The following is a 20,160-nucleotide window of genomic DNA, read 5'->3' on the forward strand; positions in this document are numbered from 1 at the left end:
AAATTCAGAGTAATTGTTTCTTTATCATTTACTTTTTGTACAAACTTTAAACTGACCTGTTTCATCTGGTGACATATTGGTTATGTCACACACTTTACAAAGAGGATTCTTGTGCAACACCCAGGCGTAGGTATACAGTATAAAACAACTCTGATGCTGAGCAGATAAGGAGACAGAATGCTGACAAATCTGCTGCTGCGACAAGTCCTCGCAGTCACCATCTCAGACAATGAAACAGCAGGAAAATAACAGAAGGTTGATGGCACAAAAACTTTTGGTGGCTCAAAGAAAACATCGTCACCACTGCACCGGGGAGGACAAATGCCTTTCTAGGCTGAAAGGTCAGCAGCTCTCTTATGTTACCTCTGATGCACATCTAGATAACTATGCCATGACTGTCTAGGACAGAGTGATTGTAGAGGAAATGCCATTGTTTGGAGCAATCATGTCGATTGTCACAGAATAAGGGTGGTGGATGACTGCACAGAGTCTTAAAAGAACCACTTCAATCGTAGGACTTCCCCTCCCCACACAGCCCAGGCGCTCGCTGTCATTGCTGACCTTGTTTTTGCTTATGTCATCAGACAACTACCTGAGGTTTCTTATTCTGCAAAGCATCCTTTTAACCACAATCAAATGTTTTTTAGATAGTGAAATAAAAGTGACATATGCCTAAAATAAATGCAATGTATGCATTTCTAGTAGAAAGTCATTTTGCACACAGCTGTAGTGTGGTTTCGCTTGATTCAACGTTCAGTACAGTATGATCCAAAAATAAACGTAAGGAGTTTTATGGGGGAACAAACAATGTCTAGACAAAAGTGGGATTTTCTGTGCTTACAGTTCAACATACTTTAACAGGCAGACAGTCGCATGCAAAGATTTCATGGTGAGACATATCAAACATTTAATCTTAATACACTGTTGACAAGACAGCAGGTAATGCAAACGAGGAACCTTAAGAGATTACACACAGATAGCTTTCATAAATGATTATCCACAACACAGGAAAGAACACGGTAGACACCACTTAGTCTGCGGATTATGTATTATATATATATATATATATATATATATATATATATATATATATATATGTATATACATATATATATATAAATATAAATATAAATATATATTTATATATATATATATATAACACATAAGGCTGGATATTCATACACAGTGTATAATGGCATACAAGGATGCAGTTTAAGTGCTGCTGATAATAGTAGCAGTCATCAGTGTGATGTAAGTGTGTATTTGGTGAAGAGAAGCTGGTGGAGTCAGCGCCATCAGGGGCCACGGAGAGGGCTGTGTTTGTCATACCAACATTCACGCATTTCCAAATGAAGCATGAAATCCCAGAGCAAATCCGACACCGCCTGTAAACATCTTAGTAGACGGAGAAAGGTCAGGCCGGACCGCAGAGAACAACAAATAAACAGCCGTCAAACAATGAGCGTGTCCATTCAGGAGCCGGCCTAAATGTGTCCAAGTCATTAGTGCTTCAGGAGGCATGACCACCCACTCTGACCCCAGCCACCGGCCCCCACCCACCCCTGCTACTGGCACATTTGTCTCACTGAAGCCACTGTGTTACAATACTGAGCTGATGGAGGGCTCAAATTCGAAACTTTTTAGTGTGTCTGGAGCAGGTAGCTCTGTCCCTCCTTGTGGACTCAAACTTCCTCCACAGAAAGACTAAACACACTTTGTGAACATGCACTGCTTGCTTTTCTGATACTAGTTTATTAGCTAATTTTGGATGTCACTCAGTTCTCTCTGTTAGGAATAGATCATAGCTAAAAAAAAGTACATTGCCAACATGTACCCATTATATTTTCTTGTACAGAAATGAGTTTCTAATCATTTTGTTTGAGTTTAGATCACATATTATACACCTTTCTGCACATGTGTATAAGTAGAACCACATCAGACTGTTTTTCATTTAAACATAAAAGCATGCATAAGGACAGCTACAAATATATAAATTCATCTTTTTACAATCAGTCTAAAGTTTTAAAATCTTTCTCTATACAGATCACTTCTAAAATAAAAAAGGATCAGTACTTCTTTTTGAATGTTTCAGTATTTTTATGGACTTGATACATTGCAGCAGAGCTGAGTAGGAAACTTGAATGAAAGTTAGTGAAAGTAGAAGTAAACTTTAGCCGTCCCGCCTCCTTAACGCGTCAGTGCAGTCTGAGCCCGCCCCTGCTATTGTATAAATTCAGACTGTGTAAGTGTGTGAGGACTCACAGTGCTTCAGCCACTTCTACCACTGCGCCTCTGATGCACCGAGAGTCCTCGGATTTTTTTGTAATTACTGGCTGGAAATGTCTGATTCGGCCAAACCTCTGACTTCCTTCCTCATCGAGGACATCCTCTCCAACAAGGACAGCGCGCGATTCAATGATAAATGCTGCTCGCAGAAGGAGGAAAGATGTTCGCAGTGGAATGAAGAATCAGGAAAGTTTTCACCACAGCTCTGTCTTCAGGAAACAGCCTTTGGATTAGAGACAGGTGAGCGTCTGCAGGCTTTCAACAGCAGGGTTACTGCGCTTAGATAAAGTGACCAAATCAGTTTGATGTGTGTTGTATACTGTGAAGAATGTACAGAATGGTGCAGTGTAACAACAAAAGACTTGCTTTAAAATTTTATTTGTAATGGCAGCTGCTTATCTTACAATGATCACAAACCAGTTCACAAAGCCTGCTGTAAACCAGTTTACCTGTTTAACGACTGGATCTCATCTGTGCTTCACAGAATCTCTGAACACATCATGCCCCAGCTCCTCAGAGTCAACTTTGCCCTCCCCCGGAAAGCAGAAGCGCTCCAGAGCTGCGTTTACACACCTCCAAGTGCTCGAACTGGAGAAGAAATTTAATCACCAGAAATACCTGTCGGCCCCAGAGAGAGCTCAGCTGGCCAGAACCTTAAGACTAACCGAGACCCAGGTGAAAATCTGGTTTCAGAACAGGAGATACAAAACGAAGCGGAAGCAGCAGACATCAGAGTTTTGTAAGGATTTGTACAAAGCAGAAGGACTGGGTCTGAAAGAGGATTTGGTCAGATCATCACTGATTACTTCCTTCTACAAAGCCTACCAATACAGACCCTACCTGTGGGACTACAGTGGCCCCTGGGGCCCAGTGTTATGGTGAAAATAAATGTATAACCCTAAAGTTTATCATCTCCAAGCTTCTAAAATCTATGTTCACTGTCACAGTTGATTCTTTGTCAGATTTGGAATACGGTGTTTGCTCATGTGTTGACTTTCTCCACCTCGTGGAGTGATTTCGCTCATGAAAATGTGCTATCGTACAAATCTTGCTGTATGGATATGACATGGATTTGCACAGCCAACTTGTGACATTGTTGATTAATAAATTATTAATAAATTAATGCTTATACATTTAACCTTTGTTAAGAGTGCTTTAAAAAAACAGAAAAAAACCAATTTGTTGCTTTGGGGAATTTTTGATCTAATTACAGGGCAATGTTTTGTGGAAATGATCAAATATATGTTTACCACAGTTTGCATAAAAGCTGTGTGGATGACTTTCAAACAGTCACTCTGGCATTAAGTGTGAGGTTAAAGTGAAACTTTCTACTGAGTGCTCTCAAGCTGAAAAAATTTCGAGTATTTGCATGAAGTTAAACTGTGATAAAATTTGGTGGTGTCAATGAAGGCGAAAGAATGAGACCCGATTTCTTCAAAGAGCTGATGCCCTGATTGCAGGGAGGTAAACTGCTCTTTCTGGAGACAGCACCACACGGAAAACGAGAGGAAACGAAACAGTAAGAGAGTCAGCTAAGCGAATCACTTTTTAACATCACGCATTCCAGATGCTTAAACATGCTGACATAAATACAAATATGAAGGCTGGCCAAGAGGCATCTTTGTTTAAATCAGAGATAAACGGAGCTCCATAAGGCATCGAGTTCAATCAGCAGTTGTCAGCTTTGCTTTCTTGAAAGCGGTGCACGACGAGGTAAAGCTGTCATGTGGCTCACCTCCTGCATGCCAGGGTGATTGTATAGTATACCTGGTAGTTGGTAGATAAAAAAGTAACAGAACATGTTTCTTAAGGTATGTTCTGTGCGATGTATAACAATAAGTGAGGATAACACACAAAATGTGATGTACACTTCAGATTTGGGCACATTTTGTGACCCCTTCTTGGAAGCTTTGGTGTAATTATAGCCCTGTACACTCATGCATGTAACACATACTACAAATCAACATATTTTTCTAAGCACCTGGATTGTACAAATAAAACTTTTAAGAAGTCTGGCAGCACGATTTTTCAAATCGAGGGATGTCTTGTTAGTTTAGAAAGTGAGACTTACACTCACACCAGCTGCACTGCGGCTATGAAGCATTTCGGTGGCAGAGAGTGTTCTGTAGGTGTGTTATCACCTGGACTTCTCATGAGCTCTTTTTTCCCTCTCCCTAGATGAGGTCAAAGTTTCCTTTATGAATGTTCTTCATATCATTTCCTTCCCACTGAGTGATGCTGTGCTTCACTCACATATCCCCCAAACCCTAAAGAGTTTTTAATCAAGCATCTAAACAACAAGTGCTATGTTCTGGCTGGCAAATTTACAACCATGAAATCCCAGTGCTTGATAACCTCAAGTTCACCAAACACCAAGTTTAAACATGCTGTCCATATACAAAAAACAAAGACAAAATTCTGAAACAGGTCTAACGTTGCAGCGAGACTTACACCGCACTATCCCGGGTCAGCTGAGAGTGATTGTGGACTGACCCAAACAGACTTGCACTTGACAATGAATTAGTCCATGGCTACAAAAAACAAACAAAGACAATGAATTTACTGCATATGAGCTTCTGTGGCTGACTCATGTAGAGATAGATGGTATCTCAGTTCTTTGACTGGTTGAAAAGCAAATGTGACAATCTCCCGTGGGGTCCAGAACCAGACAGCTCGGTGAACAATGTAAAAATTATGATGACAACTAAGTAAAACACTATGAGGGAGTTTTACTTATTAGGGAAGTGAACAAATCAACAGCTTGTTGATAACACTGTACTGAGCTTTATTTAAGGAACACTTGGAGATGTTTTTAATATTGTTAGTAACTGATAAAAAACTGTGGCATGTGGGTGTGGACCTTTTTTCTCTTTCTAAAGTAGGGCGTCAGCTGGTAATAGCAACATGTGTTTTGTTAGTCTGTAATATTCAAAACTTCAGAGATTTTTATCATCTGTGCAACTGATTTCACTTCTGCTCCTCTTTATACTGTGTTTCAGTGTTGGGAAAGAATGACCAACTCAAAAGCAATTATAGAATATAATAGCCACTTTATTGTTGAATTAAATTTTAAAGATTTAACTCACTATCGGGGAGATTTTACATCATAGTAAATACATCTAAATCTATACTGACTTCCTTACACTGGTTTGGTTACCCCTGGATGCAGGCTTAAAAGCAGAGGTGATGGAGTCTTTTCAGTGGTGCCCAGTCCCTCAGTTATTTTAAAAACACTTAAAAAAAAACCTGTTTGAGTCTAATTGAGCATCCTATCCTGGCTTTGATTACGCAAACACACTCTTTCTTGCACAATTAGATATTTGTTGTGTATTTATTGTTGATTTAGCGACTGTTATCTATAGTGTATATTTTGTATAACGTGTACAGCGCCTTGCAGCCGGGGCTGTTTTTGACTTGTCTTATTTATACAAAAGCTGAGGAACAGCATTGCAAACTAAGAAGCAACTATAGCTTCCTTCAGGATGGCATGCTGCTCTGACTCAGTACGGTGCTGATAAGATGACACAAAGGATTTAGGACTTTACATATTTAAGAAGGGCATGTTTGTAGTAACATAACTGAAGTGTGAGCACAGGTCTGATGGAGGTGATAGGATATTTCAGCTCTTTCACACTGCTAATCTGTCTGACTTTGTGCAGCGCATGCCCTTATGCAAACCTCACAGGGCAACAAATGCTAAAAACATAACTGCGGGCATTTTTTTTGCCCACTCCTGTGTTTTAATTGTCGATCATTCATCTAAATGAAAGCCACGCTCGTTGTTCATGAGGTTAAACCTGTACGGGGAGTTATAAGGTATTGCAGTGTCAGCTTAAGAGAAAGCAAACAGTTTCTCATGCCGGTGTAGAAGCTGGAGAAATGAAATCATTCCTCAATCTTGATGTCTAAATATTTCCTCAAACTAAAGTGACTCCTTATCAGCGATGCCAGCGGCCGTGCTGTTCACTATTCATAGGCCCTCAGAGTAAACAGGTAATTAGACATGAAGAGGGGCAGATAGCATCTGTTTTGACGGCATTTGAAACTCTGACTGTATCTCTCAGCGACTCTCTGTGTTTTTCAGCGTCTCTCAGTGTATATGTTCATGCTCATCAGATAAGGGAGCCTGTTGAAGGGTGTAGCTGAGGGTTGGAGAGCCATTATTATACTTGCCATTGTGATACCTGCACTTCCGCAGGCTCGAAGAGACATGGTACATTGATTCACAAACACACAAGGCTTAAGAAAAACAACTATATCATCTTGTGTTTTTCTTTCTCTTTCGTTCTTCAGGTTTGGTAAGTGCCTGTCTGCAGCCTACCTGGATTAACTGGATTTGGCAAGCACATGATGAAAACAGAGAGTAGTTGAAAACATCACTCTCTTATCTGTTTTTCCTCTATTTAAGCTGTTTTTTTTTGTTGGGATTTTTGGGGAATAAACAGGTATAAGGCAATAAGTTTATCTTTCAGAGGTCTGATTGCAATATGCATTACAAAGCACGGTCGCAGAGCCTTTCTCTTCACGGTGGCCAATGATGCTTTGAAAAACAAGCAGATCTTCTTAACAGATGGGGAGAAAACCAACCCTGACCACAAAGACAGCCTTTGTCAGCGCTCCAATATGCCGTGACTGTCTGACAAATTCGTTGGACTTGATAAGGAGGTTTAAAACAGCCCTGATCTTCTCATGGGAACACTCATAAACTTCCTTGAATAGTGTAACTGGATCCCTCATGTTACGGACCCTGTAGAACAGCTGCCTTTCTTTCCTCATCAGCAGATACATAACAGCATCCAACTTATCCGATGGCTGACATCGATTGTGCCTAAGTACGTGTCGTGTGTGACAGAGAGAAAGGATGTGGGAGGAGATAGGCATGCTGAGGGAGAAGAGACTTTTTTCCCCCCCAGTGTTCTTTGAGATAAAGATATAAAGTAGTGAGACAGTTTACGGCAGATTAAGGTGATTAGAGAAAACTATAATGAGGACAGAAGACGTGGGTGAGGGGGGCTTTCATTGTGTTGTTCAGATAAACAACCTGTACGTGGAGAAGGGCAAAAACTAAACACTTCAGGGTTACAGCAGAAGTGTACGTGTCCTGCAGCACGCTGGTTTGGAAGAAAGCTCTGCGCTGCCTGCATCTCAAAAAAATCGGATTTATTTTTCTGTCAGCAAGCAGCGAATCATGGGCAGGACACACGTCTGAAATATCATATTCACTTTTGCACCTTTGCTGGAAATAAAATAATAGAATTACCAAGAAGATTAGTGTAACCAACATGAGGTCAACATGAGGCACTAAACCCTAACTCTAACCCCATAACCCTGGGAATTCACGGACACAAAAAAGGACAACATTGAAAATAAATACTTACTTACACTGAAAATAAAAGACATTGATACTTACCTAGGGACTAACCTCAATTTGGAAAGGGATGTGGGGTTGATGCCCCGTGCACTTCCTGTTCCTCCTTCGGGTGGGACGGGCTCTATCTCCTCAATCTAATCCCATAACCCTAACTGTACCCTAGTAACCTTAAATCTTGCCACGATCACATCCTAACCCCCAAATCTAAACCTCATGGTACCTGCCACCTTTTTGGATTTTTTTCCTGAGTTTCCTAAAATGTTTTTGTGCTATTATGTAAATAGCACAAATTGGCTCTAACCAGAGCAGAAGAGGGAGGCCACAGAGAGCAACTGCACATCAAAGTCTTTAGTTTGAGAAGCAAGCATTTCAGGTTGACCGTGTAGGTTCTCAGTTATCAGGTCATGGTAGTCTTAGAAGATTAAAAAGAAGTGGACTGGACTTGTTTAAGTTTTTTGGAGACATTTCATCTGTCATCAGAGAGACTTCCAGTGGCCTTCTTTTTCAAGCTCTTAGAGCGTTACAGGTCCTTATATAAACAGCTTGGTAAAATGGTAAACTCAGATTGTGTTTGTGAACTGAGTAGTGCATACTATTGTATGAAATCTTAATTCTTGTGTAGAAAACAATGCTGTGAGAAGTATTTGCCCCACTCCTTCCTGATTACTTTTTTTTTTTTTTTGCACATTTGTCACACTTGAATGGTTCAGATCCATCCTTTAATTTTCAACACAGAGAGATAGATAACTATTCACATTCACACCTATGGGCAATTTATAATAATGAATTTACCTAACCCCACTAAGTGCATGTCTTTGGACTGTGGGAGGAACGTGTAGTGCTTGGGGTGAACCCACACAGACGGGGGAGAACATGCAAAGTCCACATAGAAAGGATCGAAGCAGCAAAGCAGCCACAGACCATCACACTATCACCACCATGTTTGACTGTTGGTATGATGTTGTTTTTATGAAATGCTGTCAGCATTAAACCAGATGTAGCAGTACTCATACTTCATTTTTTCTTGTCACTTCACAGAATATTTTCCCAGATTTCTTGGGGATTGTCAAGATGTTTTTTGGTAAATGTGAGACGAGCCTTTGTGTTCTTTTGGGACAGCAGTGGTTTTCACCATGGTACTCATCCATGGCCATGGATGAGTACCATGCTCGGTCTCTCTCTTATTGTTCAATCATGAACTCTGACGTTAACTGAGACGTGAAGAATGTGATTCTTTAATGTTGCTCTGGGTACTTTTGTGACCTCCTGGATGAGTTGTTGATGTGCTCTTGGAGTAATTTTGGTAGACCGGTCACTTGTGGAATGGTTCACTGCTTTTCCAAGCTTTCTCCATTTCTGTATAATGACTCTCACTGTGGTTCACTGCAGAAACTAGAAATAGTTTTATAATCCTTTACAGACTGATAGATGTCAAAGAATTTGTTTGTTTGATTGTGTCATAATGTGTTGCTTTTTGAGGTCTTTTAGCCTGCTTTACTTTGTCAGACAGCTTCTATTTAAGTGTTTTCTTGGTTAAGCATGTCTGCCATTAATCAGGCCTGTGTGTGGCAAATGAACTTAGCTTTTCAAAAAATAGTGACTTTTTCACAAAGAGTCAGGTAGGTTTGGATATTTTTTTCCCCTTAATACATAAAAAAGTATATAAAAACTGCATTTTGTATTTACTTGGGTTATCTTTGTCTAATATTAAAATTAGTTTGATTTGAAATATGCAAGAGAAGGAAACAAAGAGAGAGGGAGTAGGCTTTCACAGCATTGTGTTTTCACTGTTTAATTTTTAAGAACAGGACTACTTTAAGTTTTTGGGACTGATTTTTTTAGTCATTTAACTGACCAAACTGATGTCTAGGAAACACCACAGCAAATCTTACCAGTTCTAAAATATGAAGGACATTTGTAAAGCCTCTGCTCTAGACCATTTTTAAAGCATTGTTGATATACAGTTAGATCAGGAAGTACTCTACAAGGACAATTTTTTTTTAAAATGTTGCCTTTGTAAACCAGTGTAGGGACTTAAGATCAAATAATCAGTGTAAAATTTCAGCTTTAATTCAACAAAAGTAAGGTTTGTTTTAAGAGGCTCAAAAGTAATGTAATTTAAATGTAAGCATATGAGTTTTTTGTTTAAATATTATTATTATTTGGATGACAATCTTTTGCAGTAATTGACTGCCTGAAAACTAGATCCCGTGCTTCCTGTGTGAGCTGTCAGCCCCTTACTGCTATTTTAATGCTCTACAATAATAATAATAATAAGTAATCTTCCTTGTAACTATTAAATAAGAGATACCAACACTTTGACAGCAAGTCAACATCACTGATTGGCGTGCCTGTTATGTCAACCTTTATGTAACAGCGCCCTCTACCGAAACTGTATTACTCTTACAAGTTAAAGGGCTGGTTCACACAAACAGTAGTAAAATAGTTTTTCCCCGTGTTTGCTTTTCAAATAGAACTATGATTTAACAGGACTGTAAAATATGCTACTTTAAAACAAACTCCACTATAAAACCTTTGCTGTTGTTCTATGAAACAGAACAAACATCTTCCCCAATCTGCAACACTCATTCCCAACACAAATACTCCAGAAAAATCAAACACAAAAAGGCGCCAATTCTCACTTGTATCTTTATTTCAGCTCCAGTGTTGCATACTGTAGCAGCATTATCACAATCATTTTGTATTTGCAGGGTCAAAATTTCAAGCATTCCTGTCACTGGAGATGACACTCACTTTTGTGTGTAAAGATCATAAAAATATTTACATCATTCAAATTCCCACATAGAACATCAGCTTTTCTGTTTATTTCAAAATACTTTTGACACTACTTTTATATCTCAGTTATTAACGGATACCTCAAAATCTGAGATTTTCCTCAGCGGATCCAACTAAAAAAAATAAAATAAAATTTAAAAAAGACACAATGTGTGCAAGAGACTGAAACATCAATCTACTTTTATATTGAAACATGTTATCCATCCATGTGAAAACAATTCAATATGAATAGTTTATGTAGTCTATTCCGAGTCAACCATATCACTATGTAAAAAATTAGGTTGCACTGTAGTTTTTCAAGATTAATTCAAACTTTTTTTATGACATTCAAAAGAACAACAACAAAAACTAAAAGTCCAATGATGTTTGCTCAGAACACCACTGAGCTCCAAACTTATACTGAAGATGTGACTGTAAATCTTAACACTACTGAGTGAAAACTACATTGGAAAAAGTGGAATAAAAATCCACCGCAGGCAGGCACGCAGCATCGTGCAGATTAAAAGTAGAATGCATAGGTTGTCTTTGGTTTAGTATCATTTACCCGACTGTACAAATGTGAGGAATCGGTGGCTGAAGGGGCTGCGAGATCAACGAGAATGCGTCAAACTTTTCCAGAGTAAGAAAAATATCCTCCTTAATTCAAAATAAATACATCTGACTGCTTTCTGGATAACATCAAGATCTGGCAAAATGACAATAGGCTGAAAAGAGCAGAGAGCACACAGGAAATGTGTAACTACAACAGGATGAGTGAAAATAAAAGAAATAACAATGCCTGCTTACCCTTACTGATGCGATCAAGTTTTTACTGGCCTCATGGTAACAAAGTGTACGTCTGACATCAAGTCATCACGTTGCACTTTGCATCACAGGGTGTGTGCGTGTTCAGCTAAAGCTGAACATAAAAATAAAAAAGCATTTTCCATACAATGTACAGCTTTAATCTTCATGGTCAGCACGATTCACACGAAAGCTGAACATCACACCAGGCTAACAGAGAGGCTTCTCGGAAATAGTCACCACTGTGTATTCGTGTTTTGAATACACATAAACAAGCTGCCCGCCTTCAGTAACAGCGAATGATCTTTAAATTGTGCGTGATTCAGATGCACTGCAGTTCTGTGCAGGCAAAAAGCTGGACCGCTACGGCCTACGCACCTTCATGCCAAGAGAGAAACGGGATCTCTCAGGGTGCAGGAAGAAAGTATTTAGTATTTAATTAAAAAAATAAAAAATACAAAAAAACCCCCAAAACAATCAGGAGAATTGGTGCAGATTTATGTGTGCGTTTAACAGATGTGACTGATGCCAGTACAAAGAGCCTGTATTCATTCATAATTCATTCTAACAGAATTGTGTGCTTTTCATGATGCAACTTGGACCAAAGAAAATGTAAATATGGGAAGATTTCCTATGTCAAGAACAGAAAAGGAAAAAGGGTTAAGCAGGGTTTTATATGCTTATAAGGCACTTGGAACGTGTAGCTGTCTCATCACACACACACACACACACACACGCACACACACACGCACACACACACGCACACACACACGCACACACACACACACACACACACACACACACACACACACACACACACACACACACACACAGGCTAAGAAAATAAATATAGAGTTCCAATATTAAGAAATAGAAACAACAAACAACATGGGAGAGTTTGGAAAAGCTGGGGTTGGTGAGTTTGTGGACTGGAGGAAGAACAATATCACTTCTACAAGTATCTATCTATCTATCTATCTATCTATCTATATCTATATAAATATCTATATAGATATATATAGTGATCTTTGTTGCATATCATGGTTGTGGAACATTACTAACTGAAAAATAACACACTGTTAGGGGTGTCTCTCTCTCTGCCACACCCCCACCATTCTTCCTTGTGAAAAAATGAGTCATGTTATTTCATCAGCAGCATGTGGAAAAATGCCAAGACCTCTTACACCTTCATGTCGGAGTTTTCTGTCATCAGCCCACCTGTGTGCTGCTCAAACGCACTTTCTGTTAGAGAGGGCGAGGTCCCGCCTCATGCTCCTGAGGCAGCTGCTGCTTTGTCAGGAAGTACTTAAAGAACTCGTACACCGACCAGGCGATGGCGGTGGAGGGCATCTGGTATATAACCCGAGCTTGGACCCCTTTGAAGAAGGCTGACAGACCACCGAGCTGGTACACCGTCCTGAAAGCGTTCGCCATACCGGTCAAGTGGCCGCTGACGTTCATGGAGCTGAGCGCTACGTTCTCTTGTGTGTTGAGCAGTGTTTTGCAGACATCGAGCGGAGTAGTAACTGCTGCGGAAACGGCTCCTGCTGCTGCGCCTGACAATATGTGGCTACCGGGGTGGTAATGTCTGTGAGGGTTTAACTGCTCCTGCATCAGTTCGTAGGTGATAAAGTGAACAGCCTGGAAGGGGATGTTCATGGTCAGTTGTGTGCTGTAGCTGCGGTAGAAGGCGCCAACGCCTTCAGTATATGTTACAGTTCGGATGCAGTCCAAAAGTCCTCGATACGGAGAGTTGTACATTTGCATCCTCTGCTTTATCACTGAAAACAGGAAGGGTGTTAGTGTGTTTGATTGCATGTATTCTATATAATTTCATGCTTTGCACACAATATCTGATAAAAAAGGTAAAAAAAACAACCATAAAGTGATTTATTAGCCCTTCTTTTTTTTAAGAGCTCTAATTTTAAGCAAGAATACGGTGCAAGTCTGAGAAAACTTTACTTAGAGAGAAATAAAAAGCACACACTACTTCCAGCTGCGTATTAAAATTCATTCAGTGCATTTGCTAAAGTAAATTTTCAGGTGCACTTTGTACAACAGCTAAGCTGAGCGGGACAGAGGGAAAAAGTGCACCATTCATACACAGATAACTCTTATTAGAAGGATTAGTGACAAAGGACAAAATACCATCACTGTTAAAAGGCAAAGAAGTACCTTGTTAGGAAATGTTCTCAGTTCTTACCTTCAGCTGGATTCATGACTGCATCATGAAGAACAGTTGCCACACTACCTGCCACACCTATTCAAACAAACACACGTTGACACGTCAAATATCTGAAGCAGTAATAAAAAGAAAACATCCCCATATCAGTTTATGACAAATATCACCCTTATTTTTGGCATTTTAGTAAAGGCTGTGCTGGATTACCATTCTTACTAAAAAAACAGACACTGGCTTAAATGGCATATCCCAATCATAACACACGCTGTTTGGATTTCTCGTTTGCGCGATTGGGATTTGTCCCAGCCACTGTAAACAGGATATGACTTCTCCTAACTCAGCTCCTCCAAGTCTTGTGATGCTTAGTCTACGATAAAAGCAGTCAGTGTGATATTCAAGTGGTTCGTGTTGAGATGCAGAAACTCGTACCATTGGCTAAATGGCTGTTACCGCCGCTCTGAATGACGTCGCTCAGTGAGCGTTTCACTCGTTCGTAGCAGGCAAAGTAGAGTGCATGGGCAGGCCCCGCTCCAATCATAGTGATGTTGAGACCTCTCAGCGGCCTGAAGATCCCCTCAGTCCGGATGATCCTTTTCAGAGCCCCGTACACACTCTTGTACTGTGCATTTGGGTCGGGTTGCAGGCTCTGCATCCTTGTCTGAAGAAAATAATAAAGATCGCTTATCATTTATTCCAGCACAACAGTTACATTATCCAACTGAGGTCTTGGTATGAACGCTTAAGTGTGGCCTTAAAATCAGCACCTGATATAAGCCAAATCATTGCTTTTGGGAATATTTTTCCTTGTAAAAGTGTCAGATTTTTCTGACAGTAAGTGCTCCTGTCAGTGTCACAGCCCTGTCTGAGTGATTTCTATCTCTCCCGGGCTGGCGTAGGAGGCTGTGGCAGCTCTTTGTTTTACTCCATCATGCCAAGTTCTCTGGACAACACAAAGCATGTTTGTATTTGCGGAGCGATCTAGGGCTGGCTCAGGAGATAGGCCAAGTCTATCTTCCTCAGCATGTTCCCCTGTGTTTCCTTCCTTTGGGTTGACAATAAAATATCAAATACATTTCCGCAGGACACAGATTTGGGAACTTTGGGCACATAAAACTTGGCAGCGCAATTTACGTTTAAGCTTGTTCCACTGCAATTACACACAAGAAGATAAAACTGTCTGCCTAAAACAGAGGAACTGATATGAATGGTTAGTCACACACCATCAGGAGAGGAACTGAGAGGTAATTTAATTGGTCTTGTTTTAAACCCCCAACTTCCTCTGAACATTAAATAATGCTGGGTACACAATATCCACAACCAGCAAATGTTTTAGGTTTTTGTGGTAACTTTCTGAGTACATGATAAAAACATCTAAAGTGCAACACATAACTCCTTTCTGCTGTAACCAAATCCAAGAGATCAATTCTAGAAATTAACTGGCTAAGGTTCAGCATCATGTTAGGAAACATTACAAATATGGGATTTTAAACCAGGCCGGGAATTTGTATTTATAATTGAAACTGTGAAATGAAAACTGGGGAATAACACTATTTAACCTTCCAATACTAATAATGCATCACACTCAGTGCCTATGTAGTAAGAAGCTTAAAAAGCAAGGTTGTCAAACACAAGGTCTGGAGATCATAATTGGCCTGGCAAAGACTCCAATCTGGCCCACTGGATGGCTTTGAGAAGTGTGTGTTTGTGTGTGTGTTGTACATTTTACTGTATTTTCTTAAGTTTTACAACTTTTTCAATTGATAAAGACCTCAGTTTTTCAAGTATCTACTACATTTACTACAGAAATTTTCTACCATAGAAATAAAAGTACATTATTATGACTACAGGAAAGTATTAAAACAGACGTTTTTCACTTATTTTACATATATATCACATTAAAAAATTACAAATTTTGATGAAACTGCACTTATATAAAGACATCAGGGATTACATTTTTAGTTAAATGTCTTTACACTGACACAAAGTGGAGTTTCACTGGTCTGACCCACTTAAGATCAAAGCGGGCTGCATGTGGCCCACGGTGTAAAATGTATGGATAAGAAAGATCTGCAGCTATGAACTCAAAATGAGACTAAATGCAAAAACTGTCCAACAGTGGAGATGATTTTTTAAAGCAGATTATATTATAACGGTGTTTTCAGGCACTAGTTAAAAAAAAAAAAAAGTGGTCTTTTAATTTTCATGGTCTTATATATATATTTTACTATGGTCAGCTGACGTAACACAACAATCCCCAAAAGCAAATATCGGTGTAGCCTTTAAGATGTCCTGAAAGAAAACACGACCATTGATGGTCACACTGTCCTGTCTTTTAGTTTAGCTTTGTCTCTTGTGATTCTGTGGCCGTTTACTAATCAACACTTGAGAAACGCAACTGCACACACACACACCCTTTGCTGTGTGAGGCTGATTCCGAATGTGTGCAACAAAGATAAGACACCCCTCCTAGCAGTAACAGAAGCCCATCCCTGATTCCCAGATGAGTCTCATGTTTTACTGGAAGACTGAAACATACAGTCAGTGATTGTTAGCCTGATTCACCAGGCTTGAAATTCAAAATAACACCAAGTCAGACATTCTGCAACCTGCATTTCAAAACCGATGTGAAACATACCACACAGCTTCCTAATTTGAGTTTGTTAACTAGAAATGAAGTGCAGTGTGCTCTGAATCCAATCTCTTAAAATCTCATCTGTCTTTTTTGTGTAATGTGGAAAATGTAAATGGGTTAAAATGGGAAATTTCAAAACTGTATAAAGCCCGGACCGAGCAGGTGCATCCACAGCTCTTTGCGCTTATGAAAACTTTGAAAAGTCAAGAGGAAGCGGCAACAAGGCTTGTGCAACAAAGGGCCTACAGGTCAGTGTGGAAATATGTCAAGCCTATCACACTGTGGTGAAAGAGGATCGAGTGTCTTTTATGGATTATGCTAATCAAGCTGTCTGTGCCGAATCAAAATTATTGTTAGGAGACTGCAGCACTACAAAATAAAGCACCATCAATACAATGCCACTCTGTTAGAAAGTAACTGGTGAGCAGGATTTAGAGAGGAATGAAAGGAACAAAGTTCACCACACCTAAACCCCCCAGTTTACGATTTACTTTACAGATGCAAGTTTTTTAACAAAACTGGACCCTCATTTCATTATGTTACTGAACACTTACCTTTAGGTGTTAGTTTCAACATGGCATTAGTGGGAGGGAGAAATGACTTTCCTCTCTTTATAAACTTGTCTGGTAACCATCAAGTGTACAACCAAAACAGGTCAGACAATTAAAAATCCAGTCATTCCTACTCATGACTGCCATTGTGTTTAGATGAAACTAAATAAAACCTGTACTCACTATTGTTCCAAAGAGTCAGTAATTTGATCCTTTATTGCTTCACGTTCACCTTTTGCCTGCACTGGATTAGTTTTACACAAAGCTAAAAAAATAAAAGGCAAATAAAATGTTCTTGGCTTGCCATTTGTCATTACTAGTTATTATTGGTATTAGTATTAGTATTATTAGTAGTAGTATTATATAGATAGCAGTCAAGATCAAACTTGGGCTTTCTCATTCTAATGGAGTGTAACTGCTGTATGAAATGTATATTATGTTCATTATTTTCTTCCTATGCTAATAGATGGTGATGCCTGTAATAATGTGAGAAACCAAGATCACACGCTGTGTTAAAATGTCTGAACAGCAGCCCACATTTAACAATATTCAGTTTACAAGAGTACAAAAAGTAGCAAACACATCAAATACTCATATTTGAAAACAGAGAAAATAACTGGGAGCATTCACAGTTATGCAAATTGTGCCAAATTATAAGCCAATGTCATTATTATTCTTGCACTGACTTACAAAATATATAAACTAATAATTTTGCATCTATCATGTAGTGTGTTTGTTGCCCTTAAACAAGCAGAGACAACTACAGCTGCTTCAAGGAGTCTGAAGAACACAGACCAGCTTTATTGTTAGACCAACAGTTTTAACCTGGTAGAAGGGTCATCACGACCCAGTGAAGGTCACAAACCAAACAGTGTGTTAGATTTGTACATAACACCTGTTTACTGCCACACACACTGTATATAACGAGTGTGTATGCACTTTGCAACTCTATGTAGACTGCAGTACAATAATAACCACATTACCAAACACAGTTTGGTAGGACTCTGTTAGCCTTTATTAATTAGTGATAGCATCTAGTCGGGGTGGGAGGGTGTGTGGGACCACAAGTGTGCTTTTAAGTGCACTACAGAGTAATAACTTACAGAAGGGTGTTTATAAATCTTGCCTTAAATATTGGAAAAAGTCTGATATGTGATGTAACCACACCTCAGACCTGACCTTTACTTTGCCTACAACGACTGTGGGAATACCTAACTTGCTTCACTGGCTGAAAATAAAACCGTGATTCTGAACTTTGCTTTAACCTTGCTAATATGTGCCTCTTATGAATTAAGGTTACACCGGGCGTTGAGGAAGCTTCCCATGTTAGCAAGTTAATCGTTGTATCGAGCAGGAAGCAAAAAAAAAAGAAAAGAAAAAAAGAAACGAAACTGTTTGTACTTGATTGGTTTAACTATTATATTTCTTTACTCTGATTTACTTCATACGAGCCTGTTAAACTAGTTTGTTCAGCCTGCTCGTACCACGAAGGCTGCCATGCTAACACTAAGGCTAACCGAGGATGGGCAGTCCGGAGATGTTATAGCTAGCGCTCGTTAGCGAGCTATGGTAGACAGTCGGGACAGTTAGCGATGCTCTGGAGCTTGTTAGTGAATGAGCTGTGGCGGCGAAGCAAGTGCGAACAGCCGCTAAGCTGCTTCGCGGTGAGTTACCTTGACAGAGTCCACGGGGTACATCACTGTGTGCTCCAGTATGCCAGCCACTGCTCCCGCTGTCATGTGGGTCGTCACGGAGACATGAGGTGGCAAGCTCTCGTAGTCCCCGTCACTGTTGAAAGGCTCCTCGTCTTTGGTTTTGTTCTGCGACATATCCAGCGTTGCCACCGCACGGTCCGAGCACAACTCCATGCGTGGAGAGCTCTACCAGAAGCTCTTCCTTACCAGACAACACTCAAGAGAGCTAAAGGCGGCATGGATAACCACAACATCATCACTACTGGAGTTCCAGCGCCCATGTGACGTAACGACCGAGGGCGTGGTTTATATTAATATGGACCACTCGCGTTTCATGTCGTTAGTGTTCGGGCGGGATCTTGGCTTTAGGCGACCAATGAAAACTTTCCATGCCAGATTCCTCTCACACTCAACAGCCCCACTGTTACAATTTGTCCATCCATGCTGGATTTCCTTCTCAGTTTTTGAATGGGTTTGACAAAAGTGCAATCTCATAGTCCAGCTTGAGTAGATAAGTAGGTGTGGCTTACCTATCAGGCAGCATATGTGCAATAACCATGAGGGAAATCGTCTATCTAAAAGTTGTGGTCTCTCCACACCGCATATGGTGCTATCACAGAGACTAGTGGAATACATTATCACATACATTTTCACATAGTACTTGAAAAACCGACTTTAGTACACAAACAGGATAATTTATCCTTCCAGGAAATGTCACATAAATATAAAATGATCACTCATTTAATAAATAACTCTTCTTAAATAGCAGTGGATTGTATTTTACTAATTATTTGAACTGTAGGGCATGTTACATAACTCGCAATTACAGCTCTGAAACACAACTGGAGAAGCAAAAGAAGGGCGACATCTCTATTTGTTATTCAGCAAAAGAAACACAGAAGTGGCACGTCTTTTTTTGTTTTTATCTTAGGCGAGATCTTAGCTCCTGCTTTAGCGGCACTGTTGTAATGTAATGCTCATTGAACTATGACATTTGATAACACATGTTTGCCCAACTGGAGGGAAGGAAGAAAAGCTCCGATGATTTTAAGATCTTTTTTTAAACATTACTTTAACACAAACCACCCTCACCTGCCATTTTAAATCTGAGCATACAGATCTGCACACATCATCCGTGCTTCACGTCATGTGGATAGTCTTATGAAATAGCCTACAGTTAAAGCAGAAGCTTCAGAAAATAGCTGCTTTACACACACGCTTGAGTTCCAGTTCCCAAATAAAAGTGTAACCTTGTTGTCAAACTGTTGGACTACCTCACAGGTTCCTTCCATTTGCTTCAGTCCAAGGACCCCGCTGGAGGCCAGTTATTTAAACCCATTCCTTGTTTTTTCATTACATCTTCTACTCTTAATTATTTATATGTCTTTAGATACTGTATACCTGTCTCATGTTGCAGGACAGAAGTTTCAAATTCACTTTGATATTCCACTAGATCCCAGTGTGTGCAGTGGTTATCACTGGATTCAGCTGCTCTTAAGAGTTACTGGTCAGGCCACCCCACCTGATTGTCATCACAGGGAGTGATCTGAACAATTAAGAACAACTGCTTCTTTTAATTTTCTGAGCCATTAATCGGCCACACAATAGCATTTTTAAGTGATTTGTGTTCAATCAAAACAAAAACATCAATTATTAATCATTAATCATACCTATAAAAATGAGTTAAACTATCCTATGTTACATACTATTGACTGAAACTTAAGCTCAATGGGGAAAAGCATATTGCATCACTGAGGGTGTGTTTGTGAGGCACGGTTACATCCCAGTGACTCAGCAATATAAGAACCTGACATCTTAAAGAGCTACTTGTTTTCAGGGTGCCATTACAGCTGTTGTTCACATAT

The 20,160-nt window shown here is 39.7% G+C and overlaps 2 protein-coding genes across 2 annotated transcripts; one reads left to right on the forward strand and one right to left on the reverse strand.

Annotated features, from left to right (window-relative positions):
* Positions 1-2,278: 2,278 nt before the first annotated feature.
* Positions 2,279-3,372, forward strand: nkx3-1 (NK3 homeobox 1). The gene is made up of 2 exons (XM_063490289.1): positions 2,279-2,526; positions 2,771-3,372. Exons 1-2 carry the CDS (start codon positions 2,340-2,342, stop codon positions 3,166-3,168), a joined length of 585 nt encoding a protein of 194 aa, XP_063346359.1. The 5' UTR covers positions 2,279-2,339; the 3' UTR covers positions 3,169-3,372.
* Positions 3,373-10,294: 6,922 nt separating this feature from the next.
* On the reverse strand, positions 10,295-18,564 carry slc25a37 (solute carrier family 25 member 37). Its single transcript, XM_063490126.1, has 4 exons — positions 18,275-18,564; positions 13,848-14,076; positions 13,440-13,496; positions 10,295-13,017 (listed from the first exon to the last, which is right to left on the reverse strand). The coding sequence occupies exons 1-4, from the start codon at positions 18,467-18,469 to the stop codon at positions 12,482-12,484; spliced, it is 1,017 nt and encodes a 338-aa protein (XP_063346196.1). The 5' UTR covers positions 18,470-18,564; the 3' UTR covers positions 10,295-12,481.
* Positions 18,565-20,160: the final 1,596 nt, after the last annotated feature.

This window comes from Pelmatolapia mariae, linkage group LG12 (assembly GCF_036321145.2).
Source record: "Pelmatolapia mariae isolate MD_Pm_ZW linkage group LG12, Pm_UMD_F_2, whole genome shotgun sequence".
In the NCBI taxonomy this organism is placed as follows: Eukaryota; Metazoa; Chordata; class Actinopteri; order Cichliformes; family Cichlidae; genus Pelmatolapia; species Pelmatolapia mariae.